The following is an 18,932-nucleotide window of genomic DNA, read 5'->3' on the forward strand; positions in this document are numbered from 1 at the left end:
GTCTCGCGGTTATATTCGGCTGGGTTATCCGTTCCATGGGTGCAAATGAGCTACTGAACAGTTGCTGTCACTCTATACTATCTATATTTCGATCTCTAATTGCATACTAATATCAATAGCTATTCTCATTTGGCCTGAATTCCTGCCCAGTCAAATGGCCGGTTGCCGATGTCTGGTTCCTGAGTCGAAAGGTCATGCACCTGGACCCGACCGCTGTCGAGTTCTTCTTGACTGAAGAAGATATCTCGGATCTTTCGCTTGATGAATTTTCCCGACAGCGTCATAGGCAGCGCTTGATTCTTCCTAACCACTCGTAGGACCGTTGGCAACTTGTATGCATTCATCCGTCTCTCGACTGCCAACCACCTGCGTACTGATGGAAGATCTAGGCTAGTCTTGTCGGAATCATCACCACCTATGACCACGAGCGCAGCAACGAGCTGGCCGGCAGAGGTATCCTGGATGCCAAAGACGATCGCCTCTGATACAAGTGGGTGTTTAGCCAGCTCGCTTTCGACTTCCGGTGCCAGGACCTTCCACCCTGAAAATCGAATAACTACAACTATCAATCCATGGACAACGCATATAACAATAAAGCCTCACTTACTGTCCTGAGACGCCCGACCAAAGACGTAGACCAAGTCCCCCTCCAGCTTACCCATATCTCCGGTTCTCCAGTATCCGTCGGCATCGAAAATACCGTTCATTACCGTTGGATTTTCCGATATATACCTTCGATGTGGGGTGTCAGTCATTTGAAATCTGGATAGGATAGATTCTGTCACCTTTTGAATACGGGGGGAGTTTTGAGGCATATCTCGCCGGCCTCGTTGATTTTCATGTCAACATGGCTACAGATCCGACCACAGCAGTCCTAATTTCTTAGGGTCAGCCAAACTAACCTCGACATCACGCTCCAAGGACGTATCATCTTACCACCGGGAGAACCGCATTCGAGTCCCAGTCAGCAGCAGCGATGAACATCAAAACCTCCGACATCCCATATGCCACCATCAACGGCCTCCCGCCGCGCAGCTCCATCCACTCATCCCTTAATTCCGGCGTCACCCTCGCACCCCCCGAGGCGATCACTCGCGTTCCCCTCAGGCCCTGAAGAATACGGTCATACCTCCCAGGTGGGCCTTCCCTCCGAATCGCCTCTAGCTTCGCACCGACGGCTTGAAGCCCCGACGGAACCATGAACACAACTGTTAGGCCATCCTCCGGCCCGGCCTTCTCTTCCCACCGTTCTAACAGCCAATCTGGACTAAACACGGAGCTACAAAATTCAAGACAGGCGCCGGCCAGAATAGTATGAAAGAGGAATAGCCATCCAGCTGCCCAGTGAACCGGAGAATAATGTGCCCAGGTGTCACTTGGGCCCAAGCTGAACAATTCAATGCTGGTAACATAGGCTGTTTCGGCTCCTCGTCGCGTGTGAAGGACCCCCTTGGGGGTACCGGTAGTTCCGGACGTGTAGAGAAGCACGAAGCCCTTGCCCGCGTCGATCAGGGGCTCTCCTTCCGGCTGCAATGCGAAGTCAAGAGTGTCCGGCCTAACTGAGTCTGTCACGTTGACATCGAGGGCTGGAATGCCGGTGAGGTCGGAGATGGCCTCGGCTTTGCTCTTCGTCGTCGGCACCGTGATTATAAGTGCCGCGTTGCATAGCCCCAAGAAGTATTTCCCTTCGTCGGGGTGGAGCGCCGGTGCTAATGGATTCACATAAGTATTCGGAATGATATCGCTGGATGGGCAATTCGAAGGAAATAGCTTACACAGCGGAACAATGACAGCACCGATACTATAGAGGGCGAAGGCCAGGACGGCAAATTCATGCCCTGGGCCAACTAGGACCCCGACGAAAACATCCGTATCCGCGCTCCTGAGGCGGGCTTTGACATCTGGGTCAAGCGACTCGAGGATCCGCTCCCGAGTGACCAGTACGTCGTTCAAGAACTCTTCCACGGTAGTTTCATATCCGTCGGCCAGATCTCGGATGATGGTTTTGGTAGGGTGCTTCTTCCATACCTGGAAGAGGAGGGTGAGGAGCGGTTCCCGGGGAACTTGCAGTGACATTTTTTGAGTCCTCTGGAGATGGGAGGGAGAAAGGGCCAGGTGAACGGGTTTTGTTTCTTTGATGCAGACTCCATGTGATTGTGGCGGGGTTGAATGTAACGCCGCGTCTTTAGCGCTTTGCATGTTCTCATGCATCACGATCATGGATGGTCGATATATATACCGCATCGGGTAAGGATAGCTCTTTGGGATCGCCGCCCTTGCATGTCCATGCAACGGACATTTTATGAGGGTAAGTTGATGCAACTGTACTCCGTATAGATATGTACTCAGAGAACCATGGCCATCTTTGCAAAGCTCGTTTGTACTCTACGAACAGGGATCAATATGACCACTACTCTGTCCAAGAGTAGTGGATATGCACTGTGAATGGGGATGTGATTGGCCGGGTGTCTGCAGAGTGGGGCGGAGAAAATCCTTCAGCAGCGAAGATATTCGCCTTTGGATGCGATCTGCGCCAGAGCCGCATTCCTGGAGATCCCATCTCAATCTGTGGAGAGATTGTCCATGGTCCTGGCATTCGGCACTTGCTACTTGGCATTGTCCTTTGGTGACTGTCACCCAGCGCGTGTTCCGCCGGCCATCACGGATACGAGAGATGCAGCCGGTGGATCCGATGTATCACAAATCATTGGCTGCAGCGCCACTTAGCCCTAATTTGCCTGAAATGGGAAATTCAACAGTGGGCAATCGGAGGCAGTGAAACGATCCATAAGACGCCTAGCGCTCTGGAATTAGTCCCAATTATTCTGGGATTGGTTCCTCCGGAGATAGTCTGGCGCGAGGACTAGTGGTTATTGGTGCCATGACAATTTACGAGACTGATTCTGCAAGGTTGGGGCGAAATCTAAAAAAAGGAGACTAAATCCAGACTTTCCCCTGGACCCATTCGTCGCCTTCTTTTTCAGCCTCACGGAGTGACATTTAACCCTCGCCCGTCATTTGGACCCTGGTCCCTGCTGAATCTCACTCACTCTTTGGAATCATGTCTATGTAAGCTTGTCCGGGGATCCTCGTAAATCCACCACTTGTTCAGCGCACTGCGAAGGAAACCTGATTTCCCTCTCGCTGGCATGGAGCGCACTAAATGGCTGGACGGCCTGCGCGGCATCGCCGCCGCGATCGTGGCATTCGACCACTATTTCATGGGAGAAGTCTGGCACCCATTCCTCTCCTTCTGGGGGGGCCCGGAGCAGGATAATCATCGCTTCGTGCAACTGCCTCCCATTCGCATCCTCTTTTCCGCCCATGCGATGGTGACGCTATTCATGGTGATCTCGGGTTATGCGATCTCCATTAATATCCTCAAAGCCCGACCCAGTCAGCAATACTACACACGGATTTCCTCCGCCGTGCTCCGGAGACCCTTTCGAATTTATCTACCTGTGCTGGTCATGGCGACGATCAGTCAGTTGCTATTTTTCTTCAATCTCTATAACTGGACCTTCGACGAGGGGCTCTTAAAGGGCCTCGAACCCTGGACGGCACCCTGGGCCCACATCAAGTGGCTCTTTCTCTACATGACCGATAGCCTGAACATCATCGCCTTCGAGTACAACGGAGGTTTCAACGGCCAGCTGTGGACCATGCCCGTCGAATTCCGGGGATCCAACGTCATCTTCCTGCTGCTAATGGCGCTATCCGCCTGGCGCCCAAAGCTCCGACTCTGGTTCCTGCCCGCGCTAGCACTATACTTCCTCTGGTACGGCATCTGGGACATCTTCGGCTTCATCTGGGGCCTCTGGCTCGCTGAACGCGCAGCAGCCACCACCGGGAACAGCCCAACTCAACCCACGGACGACGAGGAAGAAAAACTGCCCCTATTCCCATTCTCCCCCTCCAACTGGAAAGAGCGCCTACTCAACCGCAAGAACTTCACCCTCTCCCGGATAACAACCATCCTCTCTTTCCTGCTCGGCTACCACCTCCTCTGCCTGGGCGACGACGGCCACCTCACCCCCGGCTACGAATTCCTATCCGTCTTCCAACCCGCCAAATGGAAAGACAACTGGCAGATCATCCACTGGTGCTGGAAATCCGTCGGCGCCGCCCTGACCGTCTACGCGATCGGCGAATCTCCGCTCCTGCAGCGCCCGTTCAACACCCGGCCCGTGCAGTATCTCGGCAAGATCTCCTTCTCGCTGTACCTGGTGCACCAGGCCGTGTACCATCTGTTGCGCGATCCGCTGCGGAACTGGCTCTGGTTGCTGGCGAATGGGAGCCCCTACCCGGGCAGTGTGGAGGCGACCGCGAACGATCCCATGTCGTTTCATGTGGCGTGGTGGGCTTCGGGGATTATCCTGGGTACGGTGGTGCTGTATGCGGCGCATTATTATACGATCTACGTGGATAATAAGTGTGTGGCGTTGACGAAGAGGGTGGAGAGGTGGTTGACCTCTTGAGTTTGGGCTCTTGGGGGGGGGGGTTGGTATTGGGGTGTATGTGTGGGATAGGTTTAATATATGGGTTAATTTATTTATGGTAGTGCTATATACTGTGTTGCTCATCGTATTGGGAATGTCATGTATAACTATGGAACGGACGGTATGTACACAACTACCACACCGTAGCCTCCGGTGTAGGCGCAGCAACCCCCGACTCGGGCACCGCCGGCGTCGGCGTCGGGACGCTGGCCTCGGCGACGCCAGTGGGCAGGGACTCCAGATCGCCCACGAGAGGCACCATGCTGACGGGAGGGATATACCACCTGCGATCACATTCGGTCCATCGGGGATCGATCTGGGTCATCACGCCCTCCGGGATGCCCATCCAGGGCATATAGTCATCACGGATCATGGTACACTTGTTGCCGCCGCGGAAGGGACACTGCGAGGCGCCCTGGTACTTCTCCCAGGGGATCAAGGGCATGGTATAATTGCCGACCGTGTGCGGCTGGAACTCGTCGTACTCGAAGGGGTACGCGGTGCCGATGGTGGGGTATTTGGCGTTGATGTGGCTGCGGTAGGAGGACACGGCGGCGGGATCGACGGAGATGATGACGTCTTCGTATTCGCCGCCGCAGGAGCCGCCGGGGTGGGCGCGCTGGTTGCTGCGGGCGTAGATGCTGGTGAAGGAGACGTAGATGCTGGGCGAGACGAAGGTGTGGCCGTTGACCACCGCGGTGTTGGGGCCTTCGCCCGTCGGGGTGGCTGGGACGGTGCTTCCGTTCTGCAGACAGAGGTCGCCGTTGGTGGTGGTTACGGGCCAGTAGAAGAGCGTCGCGGTGCCGGGCAGGTAGTGGCAGTTCGTGCAGGGGTCCTTCTCGGTGTAGTTTCTCGTGGTGGATGGGCAGCTTCCTGGGCGGATGGGACTGTTGGTGTCACCGGGGAGGGAAGTTGTCACGGAGTCGGAGTAGGCCTGGCGGAGGCTGCTGTAGGTTTGCCAGATGGGGATGCAGTCTTGGGAGTTCAGCGAGCAGCTGGGGGTCGGTGAGGGGGATCGATAGACGAGGGTCGTGGTGGTTTCGGTCGCGATGAAGGAGCTGCAGGGCCCCGTACCGGGCCAATATGTCGTCGAGTACTCTCGAGGACCAAGGGCACGGGGAATCCCGTCACACAGCGTGGTGACTGGGCCCGCGTGAGGGTCGTCCCAGCCTTCGCCCCAGATCTGGGTGTTGCAGGCTCCCGTGCTGGTGACATAGGTGCTGTAGATGGTGGACGTGGACGTTGCGCCGAGGGATTCCAAACCGCTGGCGCGTCCGTCGTATTCGACCCATTCGGCGTTGCAGGAGACTGCCGAGGCCTCGGGACCGGTGGTTGGGCCGTAGTAGTAGTTGGTTGATGTCGGCCAGAAGATAGTGGTATTGCATGTGCTTAGCCACTGGCTACTTGTTGACGAGGCGGCGCATGCATCGGATGGGCCAGATGCAGGTACACTACTTGAAATCGTTGGAGTGGGAGTTGGAGTAGAACTACCATCCTCCCTGGGTATGACTGTAACTGACGGTTAGCATCTCTATGGGTTAAGGATAATGGCTGGACAAACCTGGGTTGGCAGCGACTGCTCCCAGGAAGAGGAAAGCTACCCCGACAAGCATTTTGGGCCTTACTTGGGACAACGAAATGCAGTTTCAAGCAAGATGGACAGGTGAACGAAAGGTCGATCTTTTCGGCCCCAGAGTTCAGTTTATAACCTCAATCGGGGATCGTAAAAGTGGAGAGCGGAAGACTAAAATCTCAGCTCAGCTCTTCACGGCAATAGTGGACTTCAAATCAGATATCTGAGACATATCATGGATATCTATTGGTCTTGTTTCGCGACTGCGTGCAAATCACACCAAATATCCTCTGCAATGATACCCTACTGCACCTGTGCCAATTCTCTTTTCCCTTGGCCTGTGGGCTAGAATTGCCGAATACGAACCCTCATCGACTGGTTCGTGGTTCCTCCAATAAGCGGGAAGGTGCCAGGGGTTATCTCAAACATCTCCACTACTCTGTTCAGCTAGCCCGTTTTTTCGGCCTGTTGAAGTGCATCCGAGTCATGAGGTCTCATGGCCCGGATAACATAGGAAGACAAACCGGTTGTCCGGAGACCTAGATGCGCAAAGTACAAACCTGACGCCAAGAGGATCCGCCTAGTTCCTATATTTGGATTGCTTCATGTGGCAGAACCTCTACAAAGATCTGTAGCATAATGGACGGGATGTCTTTGTTGGAATAGGAATCATTGCTAAGTGCAGCGTAAACAGGACCCAGGAGTTAGAATCGTACGACTGAAATGAAAACGTTGGACCGGGGTATCTTCATGCTGTGCCGCTAAATGAGCAAGGATAATCTTCCATGCTGTCATAGTCCACGATTTCACAATAAACAGTTAGTCAATCAATTTAAAACGTAAATAAACCGCGAAAGAGAGAGGTTCTTCGACTTATAGAAGTAGACCCAGAATACAGGATTGGGAAAGAGGAGAAGAGAATAGTGTGTTGAAAAAATATATAAGGGTGAAGGTCATAGTGATCGATCAGAGATTTTGAATGTGCACTATCCCTAGCAAAGTTCCATTGTTACTCCTCAAAATCTTAACTTGGTAATTAGTGACTGATCCGTTGCATGCTTCGTCTCCCAAGTCATACTACTTTGTCAGTATTTGTTAAGTAAGAGGTCTGCTTAACCTCCAAGTATTGATGAGTAACCATCTAAATAGCTTCGCTAAGCATCAAGCTGCTGTGGAGATAGGGCATCCGCCATCTTGCTATTGCCTCTGACGAGATAACGCTCCAACAGCTGGTGTCCGTCCACGCCACTAATGCTATCGCCCTTCCATGCTGCCAAGGTGTTGCAAACATCTGCCACCTTTCTGATGTAATACTAGCAAAGAGTCTCGTCCAAAGTAGGACAAGCCTCCTCAAGTAGCTGGCCAGGAATCCTCGACATGATGAGGAAATATCGAGAGCCAGTTTCGAAATAAGAGTATACGTCTGGATATGCAAAACCCTGGGACCGTTGGTCTTTGAGAAACTGTAGGGTAACATGTTCTCTAGTGACATGAGGGTAGTCCATGCGAGGCGCTTTAATGAAGGCTTCGCCTGCTCGCCAAACGGCCGCTTGATTGTCGACTGTGTGGACTCTTGAGATAGAAGAGGAGCTTTCTGGGAGGGGCTTGGAATCTGGAAGAGGCCGAGGTATCGTGGAGAGAGCGAAGTGCCCACCTTCGCTGTCGCTCCAGTATGCTTGGTCGGTTGGTATGTTTGCCGGGGGTGACGACGACGAACGAGTAAGCAAAAGCGTGTTTGAGATTATCCAGGAGTTTCCATTAAATTTTCATATGAAGTCATTACGGTGTATCTGGGGCAAGTCAATCAATGACATGCTCATTGGTCTTGATGTCGAAAGAGATGAACATACCAGAACGTCAGGTGTCACTCCCAGGTGCTTTATAGGGACGGACCATTAAGCGGTGAGCGGATTGCGTACAAACAGGTCCATGCACTCACGAGTCCAGTGCCGTTCTTTCAGGCACTCGGAGACATGTTGCCTAACACTGGAGTATATGGGTAACGGAGATGTTGGAGGGTATATACAGCAGTACGGCCAAAGTGTGACCACCGAACATCGTCTTCGCTGGTCCAAACAAGCGGCTGAGGGGTTAACCGCTTTCCATTCAATTGGCGTCCTTCACTGTGATATTTCGCTCCGCAACTCGTACTGTCTCAAGTGTGCGGATCTCTGCGACTCTATGCCAGGACAGAGTCTTCGATGTGGGGAAAGACCACAATCAGAGATGGCCACGTTAGAGGCAGCATGTGACTATGAACGCTTCCCTTGAGGTACTTTTCGTACGAAATCGGATCGGGCATACAAGCTTCGATTTTGCCGGGCGTGTATTGGTGTGACAAGGCTATTCCTTGACGTAGTGCCGTGCCGTCCCTCGGGTCAGTTGCTTCTAACATAACAGCTAGAGATTTTGACGGATATAGGTCGTATTGCCAAGCCTAATGCTTGTCTTCTGCCCCATTTCCGGGCACCAGGCCCACAGTATCGATCGCCTTAATTCGCTGCTCATACTCATGATGCTGGTTTGGGAATGCATTGTACATAATTTGGCCGGCCAATGATTTGGATACAAGGACACTGGATGCCCCAATGGCCGAATGACGTAAAGCAATGTACTAAAAGTGTTGTAAGTATAAATTCGTCTGATATAGCCAATCTCAATATATAGTCACAGTCCCGAACAAACCACTGCTGTCTTTACTGAGAGACTTACACTTTTGCCAAACAAGAACTTGATTCGTGCCTACGATACCAAAGCGACCAAGTCCCGAGAAAGCAACCTTTCGCTCTTATTACCCTATATCCACCGTCGCTTCTACAATGTGCTTCCGTTCCTCAAAAGAAATAGACACCCATAGTCTACCGTCACGGCCAATCAACCAATCCAATGAGTCGGCAGCACAAGATCAGGACATGCCACGTCCGAAGGTTGTGAGAGACGACCGTCCCCTCAAGCTGTCTAACAAGGAGATGAGAAGGAAGACTTGGTCCAAGCCGAATGTACTTGGCGCAGTTACCTTTGGCATGTAAGAAGTTCAGTCGGGCTGAATGCTCTTTGGACATTGATGGAGGATGATGTGCTGGAATGTTCCGATATGAAACTGGAGGCATCAAGACATGCAAGGGAAAACAGTGAAGGTGGAAGGTTTCTGTCAACAGCGGGATATTGACTGGCATATGCCGTTTACAGCCAAATATTTCCAGAGATTTTGTAATCTAAGACGTGTCCGTTGGTCATGTTCACTCAAGTTTCAGGGATTAAGTAGCAAGAGAATGGCGTGGTGTGTACATGTCGCCTGGGCGTCGTGTGCTAACAGAAGCCACATGTAAGTAGAGCTAGTGTCTTAGTGCCCCGTCTGTACTTGTTTACCCAGCTAGCGGTGCTCTAGGTAGGTTGCCCGAGGTTGGGGCTAGGATGGTCGCGGGACACTGACAAGGGTCATGGTGGGATTGCCGAGGTCAAAAGACGGGGTGTTGCGCCCAACGTTATGGCCCAGTCGACATCCTGATACCAGAGTGCGATATTATCATCTCACATGTATGCGATGTAGACTGAACCAACTTTTCAGTACACTCAACATATAGCCGGAATTTCAAGGTAGCTTTTACGGCCCGCTTGGCGATGGTACCGCGTAGGGCCTCAGATCCATGACTCGAGAGTCGACGGCGCATTCAACCTTGTGACTGGCGACGATGGTATCAGGAAAGCCAACAGGAAGATAGTTGATCGTCGTTTGGGAGAGTCCAGGGTAGACAGGACAAGCCAACTGCCACTCGAGCTATTTCGCACTGGCCGGCATCTCGAACAAAGGTATATTCAGTCAAACGAAAAGTGATATATAAATCCAATGACAAACCTAGCGCGCCTAGTATGTTAGCTAAGGGAAGCCACCACATCTTACTGGACGTAGTTGATACTCAAGATCTGAAAGTGCGCGGAATATAAAAGAATATGCCCATGGCATGGAATATGATCCTTGACTGCCGTCACTTGAAAGCTGGAGGAATTCCTTTGGTGGATGATATCTTCTGTAATGATTTATCCGTGAAGGTTAAGCAAACCTTTCGATTAGAGATCCAAATGTTCAGGTTAATCCTCCCTCTAATCAGCCTGAATGTGGGGAAGTCTGAAGAAGGTTCAGAAGTAACCGTCTTGCTTCTAAAATAACGGCAATTGTCATCAATAGCCGACTTCCAACCATCGGTGTTTGGCTGGGTTGCGGACGCCAACAGCTGGGTAATTGGAAAGGGACAGGATGGTAAGCAAGATTGATGGGACTTTTCGGCAGACGTTTGAAACAAATTTCCGCGGAGGGCATTATCAGCCTGAATACACGCTTCGTCAGAGGAATTAGCCGGAATCATCTTACTTTAAGGGGTACATAAAAAACACAATATAGATGAAGGCCAGAGGACTAGTCATCGTCATTTCTGTTAAAACCCCGTATGGCTGAGGAAGTCACTCTATGAGAGACTATGAAGCTAGTTTCCACAATTCCGGTCGTATTGCTGGCTCTGCTTCCTAGGGTCCACGCATATCTCCTGTTCACGTCCGGTGGAAGTGAGTTCAAGCTCGCGGATCAATCAACTGCCCCGGCCATATGGACCGGCGAGGATGATCTTATTGGGGTCGCGAGAGCAGCACGGGATCTCGCCCAGGATTTTGGACGTGTGCTCGGCGTGAACGGCACGGTTTCAATCGTGGACACTGATGGCCCCGACCCCGCTGCTGGAGAGCCTGTAATTATTGCAGGGACAGTAGGACACTCGTCGCTGATAGATAGCCTTGTGTCCGATGGTAAGCTAGATATATCTCAGGTTCAAGGCAAATGGGAATCATACACGTCCCAGATCGTGCATAATCCATTTGATAATGTTACCTGGGCACTAGCAGTAGCAGGCAGTGACCGCCGAGGAACGATCTACGGTCTCTATGACATCTCAGAGCAGATGGGTATCTCACCTTGGTATTGGTGGGCAGATGTCCCCGTGAAGACTAAACCAGGGATTTGGGTGTCTCCTGAGGGAAAGGTTCAGAAATCGCCATCGGTCAAATATCGTGGATTCTTCATCAACGACGAGTCGCCAGCGCTGTCAGGCTGGGTAAGCGAGAACTTTGGCGATAAATTCAATAGCGACTTCTACCGACACGTGTTTGAGCTATGTCTCCGCCTCAAGGGAAACTACCTCTGGCCCGCCATGTGGGGCAAGATGTTCTACGTCGACGACGCTGAGAACGGTGCAATTGCGCATGAGTATGGAGTAATTATGGGGACGAGCCACCATGAGCCCATGGCTCGATCCGAGCAAGAGCAGAAAACATACCTGGAGGGGGAATGGGACTGGGGCGACAATCAGGCCAATATCAAGACCTTTTTCCAGGAAGGGATTGACCGGGCCAAAGATTGGGACACAATGTGGACGATGGGTATGCGAGGAGAAGGAGATGCGGCATCTCCTACCTTGACTGCCGATGATCTGGAGGAACTGATCGGGGTTCAACAGGCTCTGCTACTAGATGCCTTTAACACGAGTGACCCTCTCAGCATTCCGCAGACTTGGGTGCTCTACAAGGTGAGTTCGTCAATACATGGAATTGCGCCATGCAACTAACGATCTACATAAAGGAGGTCAGTGACTACTACGCGGCGGGCATGAAAGTTCCCGACTCTGTCACACTCCTCTGGACCGATGATAACTCCGGTAATCTGATTCGAATTCCCCTCGCAAATGAGACCGATCGTGCGGCCGGAGCAGGCGTGTACTACCATTTCGATTACGTCGGCAGCCCACGCAGTTACAAGTGGATCAATACAATCCAGCTCGTCAAGACATGGGAGCAGATGCATCTCGCCTACCATAAGAATGCTCGGCAGATATGGATTGCAAACGTCGGAGACATAAAGGGTCTTGAAGTCCCTCTGACACATTTCATGGACATGGCGTACGACATGGATCGCTTTGACAACACAGAATCCACCTCTGCCTGGCTCAAGCAATGGGCCGCCCGAGAGGTCAACGAGCAGGTAGCTGACCGAACAGCAGACATATTAAACCAATATGGGATACTTGTCGCACGCCGCAAATACGAACTCCTCAGTCGTCTGCCTTTCGCATTTAGCACTACTGACTATGACGAGGCGGAGACTAATCTGGCTCAATGGGAAAACCTCCTGGTCCAAGCGCAGAGCGTGTACTCTTCTTTAGATGCTCCCACTCGAACCCCGTTCTTCGAGATGGTTCTCCATCCGGTGTTGGCTGGCAAGACCGTCGTGGATCTCTATACCAAGGCTGCGTTGAATGGGCTATACTACCAGCAGGGCCGCATCAGTGCGAACTACCTCGCCCAAGAGGTACACGATCTCTTTGCCGAGGACGACGAAATCACACAGCGATATCACGACCTGGAGGGAGGCAAGTGGAGTCCCGTCATGAACCAGGTTCATATCGGCTACACTTCCTGGGATGACCCTGCCAATAACACCAATGTTATGCCTGCCCTGAATTACACGGGAGTACCAGAGCGCAACGAGGCCATGGGAGTTGCCATCCAACACTACAGCACAACGTACCCGGAGTCTGACCGACTGGTTCTGCTCTCCATGGATCCCTATATGCCACCTAATGAGACTCGGTATATTGACATCTTTGCAAGACAAAACCAGACGTTCCCATACTCGATCTCGTCCAACGCATCCTACGTAACGGTCTCAAACAACGAGGGCTCTCTATCAGCGTCCAGGAATACCTCAGACGCGCGGAGCATGATCACAGTTGATTGGAACTCCGTGAGCCCTGGTCTATCCTACGTTGAGCTAACCGTCCGCTCCAGCAAGACATCAGTTGCAACTCTCATCCTCCCACTCAACAAAACCACCGTGCCATCCACTTTCACCGGCTTCGTCGAGTCGAACGGCGTTATATCTATTGAAGCCAGCCACTACAATATCGCAGAGACAAGCAACGACGTCTCTTACGTCAACATCCCACATTACGGACGGACAATCTCAGCGGTAAAGCCATGGCCCGTGACTATTGGCACACAGGACCCCAGCACGGGGCCCGCGTTACGATACTCTCTTTTCACCACAACCTCCTCCGCGAGCGCGAGACTGATCGTGAGCCTGGGTGCCTCACACAACCATGACCCAACCCGCTGGATCCAGTTTGCGTATTCACTAGATGGGGCTACGCCCGTGACGGTCCGGCCTGTGTCGTCCGTACTGCTGTATAAGGAAGAGCAAGCATGGGCAACAGCGGTCATGGAAAACGGGTGGACATCGGTGATTGAACTTGATGGTGTAGTTGTGGTTGGAGAGCATGAACTGGCTCTCTGGCTTCTTGAACCGGGGGTCGTTTTGCAGAAGGTTGTCGTTGATATGGGTGGTTATGCGGCTTCTGCTCTGGGACCACCAGAGAGCATGAGGGTTTAAGACTCAGATAGTCGGGTAGAGTAGCTATATATGGATTGAAGTTTGTATTTGTACCGGCGTGTTGTGTCTACGAGGGGAAGAGGTACTCGGCTTGTTGTTAGAACTGCCTTCATGTTTGTCTCCCGTTACCAGACTATCTGATTCAGTTGTATGAGAGCGTAGGGTTTCAGCGTGAGGGCTCCGGTAGGGGTAGTTTTGATGCGGGCAAAAGAATCTGGAAAAATAACGAGGAGCTCAATCGTTTCATAAATGTTCGCGCAGTCGATTGCATTTTCAGTTCTGATGGGGGTAAAACTACATACAGGAGATATCCCGGTCGCCAATAACTCGAGTCCTTGAAGACAAAGGATCATGCGAGAGATAAAAGAAAACGAGAAGATCAGACTAGGAAGAAAATTGGATATAATAGTACATCGCTAATCCGGGATTGTTTGTGCAAGTGTACATGGCGTGAGTATCGTATCACACATTATATTGAACAGAACATCTGCAGATTGATAAAACTGGAGGTTCTCAGGTGTTGCTCCTCTCTCTCAGATGTAGTTCCCCTGAGGCCTACTGGAGGGGGAACCTGCTGTCGGACTTTGATAGTGCTCACTGGCTACCAGCGATGACGTTCGCGCCGTGCGGGTATACCCCTGCGTCCCGGCACCCTGTTGAACTACGGAAGACAAGTCCGTACGGGATGGAGACTGAGAAGCGAACATCATAGACGACCGGTCAAAATTGACTTCAGTTTGGGACTTCGCATTCTCCTTCAATGCCACTAACGGGTGGTTTGACCCGGCCTCAGCTGCCGCGTTTCTCGCTGCAATCTGGCGCTTTTTCCGCGATGCCAAGTAGCAGTGGAGGAACCCATAACCAAAGAAGATCGCACCCAGTATGCTAAAAGTAATAATGGCGGCTATGTGTCCACGACGATTGTATTCTCGCATTTCAGCACTCACCGTGCTTGTGGCGGTGGATGTTGAGCTGGTCTTTGAGGCGGTGGTCGATGTGCTCTTTGTGGTGGTCGTTGACATGCTACTCGTAGATTGGGAGGTAGAAGATGTGGTGGAAGTGGAGGATGTGGTAGATGTGGTAGAGGTAGTGGAGGTCGTGGAGGTTGTTGAGGTCGTGGAACTAGTTGTGCTCGAACTAGTGGTCGTAGAGGACTCCGTCGTAGTCGTAGCATCCTCGGTTGTCGTCGTCGCCTCAGTAGTTTTTGGGGCAGTGGTGGTCTCAGCCTGCGTGGTCGCCTCTGTTGTTGTTGCTGGTTCTTCTGTCGTGCTGGTGGCGTCTTTTGCAGTAGTTGCAGCATCCTCCGTAGTCGAATCTCGCTTTTCTAGAAGCAAGCCATGTTCATGCCGTCGGTTTGTTCGGCCATTGTTGTTGTCTTGGAGTATTGCGGGTGTCGGCGCCACGACGAGGGTAGTTGTGGTAGAAGGCCATTTCGGTGACCGTTCAGCATCGGGCTCGGCGTGAGCCAGAGCGCCCGAGAAGACCGTTCCCAGTACGACCAAAGATTGTATGCGCATATCGACGGCGTCTCGGCCAATGTGAATTAAGGGGGCGGGAAAAGGGTCAGGGGGAAGAGAGATGCAGCGGGGAGCAAGCAATATTGTGCATGGCTCGTGTGAGTAAACATAGCGCGACTTCAAATACTAGCGAGTTGGAGTTAAATGATTCTAAAATTTCCTCGTCTAGGGTGACTGGCGTCGTACGTGCTCAACGACCAACTTTAGGGCTGACAGTTATTTTTATGGCCGAACAACCCCTGATTGGGTCGGCGATACAGAGTGGAGCTCAACATCCACGCGGAAGACGCGGCTTCGTATCCGTCCTGCGTCTCCTCTTCGTCGAACCACATCCCATCGTGCTTGATCAGCACTGTCATGATCCTGCTACAGTCTCTGAACCTATGATCTACACTGTACAGGTCACTGGCAAACCGACCTATTGCACCGTGGCTGCATCTGCTCTCTGCAAGCCACACGGTATCACATTATCTCCGAGCAAAAAACACAGACGCGTGGAGAAGGAAAAGAATTTAGCCCAGGAACCACAAGTCCCCCTTCGCCCCACCGCCGCTAACAGTTGGCCGGCGAATGCTGTCAATCTCAACAGCCGATCTTCTGCTAGTGCACCCGTATTCCCTCCTACCAAGGCCAGCCATGTCGTCTGTTTCACCGCAATCTCCAGGCTGGAAATTAAGATCAGTTCGACGTGTTCAGCTATGGGGAGGGTAGTTCTTAGTGTAAAACTGCGCCTTGCACTTGTTGAAGCTACTATGAAAGACGTACGAATGTGTTCCATCGATATAAATAGTCGGTCTCACGCGTACACCATTTCAGATGTCCGGAAACTCCGCTTAGTAATGTAACTGATGGTACATCATCCCAGCTAAATAACCTGCTAGGAAGCCAAACAACCCTATCTCTTGCATTCTTTGAGAAATGCGCATGTCCACGGATCGTCATCGGTTCTGCAACAATTAAATCCTTATTCCAACGCTAATATAGCCTATTCATCCTCACGCACTACGGAGTACCCAAGCATCATCAAATACCCAGCCACTGCGGAGCTTCCTCTAATAATAAACACGTTGCACTCCCTGCATGAACGTCAGATCAGTCTATAATCAGCCTCCTCCATGGTATCTATACGACCCACACTGATGTATAAAAATAGCAGCCAAGTCTCACAACGGCCCGGGACCCATTTGGAGATCGCGGCATAGTTTATTTTAGAATGTCAAGCTGTGACTTGACAGATCGAGGGATTCAACGCCCCACTGCCTTCCTGTGTGGCTGCACAACTTCATCTTTGCAAGAGGATGTGGAAGAATTTGTTCATTGAGTGGAGACTGGGAAGCGATTGAGATATGAACTCTAGACAGGGCATATCCTCCCACTATATACGCCCAGACTGTTCTCACGAACCAAAGTGACCTAAATTACATAATGCAGAGTGTGTGCAAGATCCTGAGAGTTATATCTATACCATGTCAACACAACTTCGCATGTGGTTAGCCTAGACTCGTTGTTCTACAGCTCTACCACTCCAAGTTCTCTTCGTCATCTGATATGGAATAGCTCCATGCATTTCGGATATACTTTTCTAATAGCTATACGCGTCCCCTTCATCAATATATCCACCCCCGAAAAAGCGAACTAGGCCATGTTGACTGAAATACGACAGAGTTCATGATTACATGCCTACATTTGTATATAAAGGCCTTGGATGGGTACCAATCTACTGTACAGTACCAAATATTCATATTTCCCTTATATCTAATATCCCACTGGTAATAGTGGAATAAATTCAGCTAGCTATAATTGAGACAACAGGCACCGACGACTGGCAGACAGCCAGGAGGACGCAAGGGGCAGTGCCAGGCGTGCGAGTCAGCCAGCATCACCTGAGACGTAGTGTCAACAGACCCGGGGATGACCATTTACAACAAGATGCACGGCCAATCTTGCCTCATTGTTCGTGTCGCTCATATGAATGATGTAACAGGTGCGCTTAAGACCCTGCAGGGTCTCACCGACTCTGATGATTTCTAAGCGACACAATCCTTGCATTGAGGCCGCCCAACGCTGACAACTATTTTCATCTCCATCTGGGACCACGCTCATACAATCCCCTACCTGGAAATGGCCTCATCTGTCATCACCACGTTCGTGGAGTATCAGCAGCGATGCTGGGTAGTAATGGTCCTCTCTACGGGACCGACAAGTGAATCGCGTGTACGATAAACGTGAATACTGAGATATGTGACATGTCGCGCTCGACAAACTGCTCACCGATTGTTGAAAGTGCCTACCCTGTACATTGTGGAGCCGCCGATGCTTGAATTTACGTTCCTCGCCCAGCCACATGCATTTCTCGACACGTATGATTTTCCTTCTAATTCTTCATGCCTCATAGCTGCCCCACTTCCAAGCTTTAGACTTATTTAAACATTAGTCCGCCCCGGCCCTTAACTGGGCTGTTGTGACTCTACTGAGATCTATTACTTAACCCTTGTGCAGTACAAGTCTTTGTCTCTCGCCAGTCGACAGTCAACAAGGCAGCCTTCCAGAATGACAGTGAACACAACACAACCCACCTCAACCTCGGGATCCCCTCTCAGGCTCGAGCATGCAACCCTCGAGGATATCCCAGAGTTAATTGACGTCTGGTACGACGCATTTAATACCCCAGAGATGCTAGCCATTTGGCCGGACACCCCCGGTGTACGACAATGGTGGGACCACGCCAACCGCTACGACATGCTACACAAGCCTCTAGAGAAATATCTCAAGGTTGTCGATACAAGGAACGGTCGGATTGCAGCATATGCCAAGTGGTCACTACAGACGGCTGAAGAGCGTGGGCCTCGGTTTCCCGCATGGCACCCGGAGATGAACCATGAGCGTAACGACGCATTTGTCGGAAATATGGAGGCCGGTCGTGCCAGGTTGGTCGGGGGAAAGAAGAACTTTTGTATGTTGGCTTTCTACGTGAAGTAACCCTCGCAGGAATCACTGACATCCATACAAGATCTCGATATGGTGTGTACGCATACTGACTATCAGAAAATGGGCGCTGCTCGGATGCTGATTGGATGGGGTTGTCAAATGGCTGACCAAGAAGGGGTTCTTGCTTATCTCGATGCAAGTACTCAGGGTCGGCCTGTCTATGAGAAGTTTGGATTTGAGGATCGAAGTGATTCTATAAGTGCGGCGGCTGGACTGGCGTCTATGATTAGAGAGCCTCGGAAATGAGGCGTTTCAGTACCAGAGTTCATGCCAGTGTCCTCTAATTGTTTAATGTCATGCTCAAAGTGCTAGTGGTCTGTTCAAGCGTGGTATAGATACCGATATAAAATATAGAATTCTATATGTCTGAGATGTATTACTCGACAGTACCATTAAGCACTAAGTCGTGCTCTGATTCTGTCTCCTCAAATTTCCATTTCTAGTTCAAAAGACCACCGTTTCTGAAGTGCATAAGAGTTGATAGTGGCCAATATACGAAGAGCTGAGTATGTACTTCTGGCAGTGTGATTCCCTTCATTTCCAAAACCTAGTCTCCTGGGGACCTTCCATGGCCCAGTAGCATCCCATTCGGACCAAACTGGTACACGAGAAATGCATCATATTAGATAGATATAACCAGGTATAACTCCGGAGTATCGATCAGATATAGATATCCAGTACTGCCTCATACAAGCGAAATAGCGATTAGTATTCTGAAGGCCTAGACCGACAGGGTGACAATTCGGTGGCCTAATGAGGCTGCAGTTCTTTGTTCAAACATTCCACCAACTAAATGTCTTGCCGGAGCTTATTCGCTGTGGGTGGTGGCTTCTAGCGCTGTTATAGTATACCTAGGGCGCCGCTAGCCATGTAATCCGGGCCATTTCTGCCTGGTTGATGGTCACTAAATAAGCCATTGAAAA

The 18,932-nt window shown here is 51.2% G+C and overlaps 8 protein-coding genes across 8 annotated transcripts; 4 read left to right on the forward strand and 4 right to left on the reverse strand.

The window, feature by feature from the left end:
* Window positions 1–125: 125 nt before the first annotated feature.
* BDV37DRAFT_267581 (class I adenylate-forming enzyme family protein) lies at window positions 126–2,076 on the reverse strand (the record flags this gene model as incomplete). The annotated part of the gene is made up of 5 exons (XM_032084050.1): window positions 126–556; window positions 608–732; window positions 786–874; window positions 937–1,709; window positions 1,776–2,076. 5 exons carry the CDS (start codon window positions 2,074–2,076, stop codon window positions 126–128), a joined length of 1,719 nt encoding a protein of 572 aa, XP_031947297.1.
* Window positions 2,077–2,339: 263 nt separating this feature from the next.
* On the forward strand, window positions 2,340–2,964 carry BDV37DRAFT_2575 (uncharacterized protein). The gene has a single exon (XM_032082956.1). It carries the CDS (start codon window positions 2,435–2,437, stop codon window positions 2,777–2,779), a length of 345 nt encoding a protein of 114 aa, XP_031947298.1. The 5' UTR covers window positions 2,340–2,434; the 3' UTR covers window positions 2,780–2,964.
* Window positions 2,965–4,555, forward strand: BDV37DRAFT_2576 (acyltransferase family protein). Its single transcript, XM_032082966.1, has one exon. It carries the CDS (start codon window positions 3,150–3,152, stop codon window positions 4,476–4,478), a length of 1,329 nt encoding a protein of 442 aa, XP_031947299.1. The 5' UTR covers window positions 2,965–3,149; the 3' UTR covers window positions 4,479–4,555.
* BDV37DRAFT_2732 (uncharacterized protein) lies at window positions 4,556–6,662 on the reverse strand. Its single transcript, XM_032085018.1, has 2 exons — window positions 6,061–6,662; window positions 4,556–6,008 (listed from the first exon to the last, which is right to left on the reverse strand). The coding sequence occupies exons 1-2, from the start codon at window positions 6,110–6,112 to the stop codon at window positions 4,633–4,635; spliced, it is 1,428 nt and encodes a 475-aa protein (XP_031947300.1). The 5' UTR covers window positions 6,113–6,662; the 3' UTR covers window positions 4,556–4,632.
* A 3,885-nt stretch (window positions 6,663–10,547) lies between these two features.
* BDV37DRAFT_277629 (glycoside hydrolase family 115 protein) lies at window positions 10,548–13,504 on the forward strand (the record flags this gene model as incomplete). The annotated part of the gene is made up of 2 exons (XM_032085818.1): window positions 10,548–11,645; window positions 11,699–13,504. 2 exons carry the CDS (start codon window positions 10,548–10,550, stop codon window positions 13,502–13,504), a joined length of 2,904 nt encoding a protein of 967 aa, XP_031947301.1.
* Window positions 13,505–13,566: 62 nt separating this feature from the next.
* On the reverse strand, window positions 13,567–13,947 carry BDV37DRAFT_2867 (uncharacterized protein). The gene has a single exon (XM_032087963.1). It carries the CDS (start codon window positions 13,855–13,857, stop codon window positions 13,630–13,632), a length of 228 nt encoding a protein of 75 aa, XP_031947302.1. The 5' UTR covers window positions 13,858–13,947; the 3' UTR covers window positions 13,567–13,629.
* BDV37DRAFT_235492 (uncharacterized protein) lies at window positions 13,641–15,201 on the reverse strand. Its single transcript, XM_032080500.1, has one exon. It carries the CDS (start codon window positions 15,019–15,021, stop codon window positions 14,038–14,040), a length of 984 nt encoding a protein of 327 aa, XP_031947303.1. The 5' UTR covers window positions 15,022–15,201; the 3' UTR covers window positions 13,641–14,037.
* Window positions 15,202–17,474: 2,273 nt separating this feature from the next.
* On the forward strand, window positions 17,475–18,125 carry BDV37DRAFT_235494 (uncharacterized protein). The gene has a single exon (XM_032080501.1). The coding sequence runs from the start codon at window positions 17,572–17,574 to the stop codon at window positions 17,998–18,000; it is 429 nt and encodes a 142-aa protein (XP_031947304.1). The 5' UTR covers window positions 17,475–17,571; the 3' UTR covers window positions 18,001–18,125.
* Window positions 18,126–18,932: the final 807 nt, after the last annotated feature.

This window comes from Aspergillus pseudonomiae, assembly GCF_009193645.1.
Source record: "Aspergillus pseudonomiae strain CBS 119388 unplaced genomic scaffold BDV37scaffold_1, whole genome shotgun sequence".
NCBI lineage: Eukaryota > Fungi > Ascomycota > Eurotiomycetes > Eurotiales > Aspergillaceae > Aspergillus > Aspergillus pseudonomiae.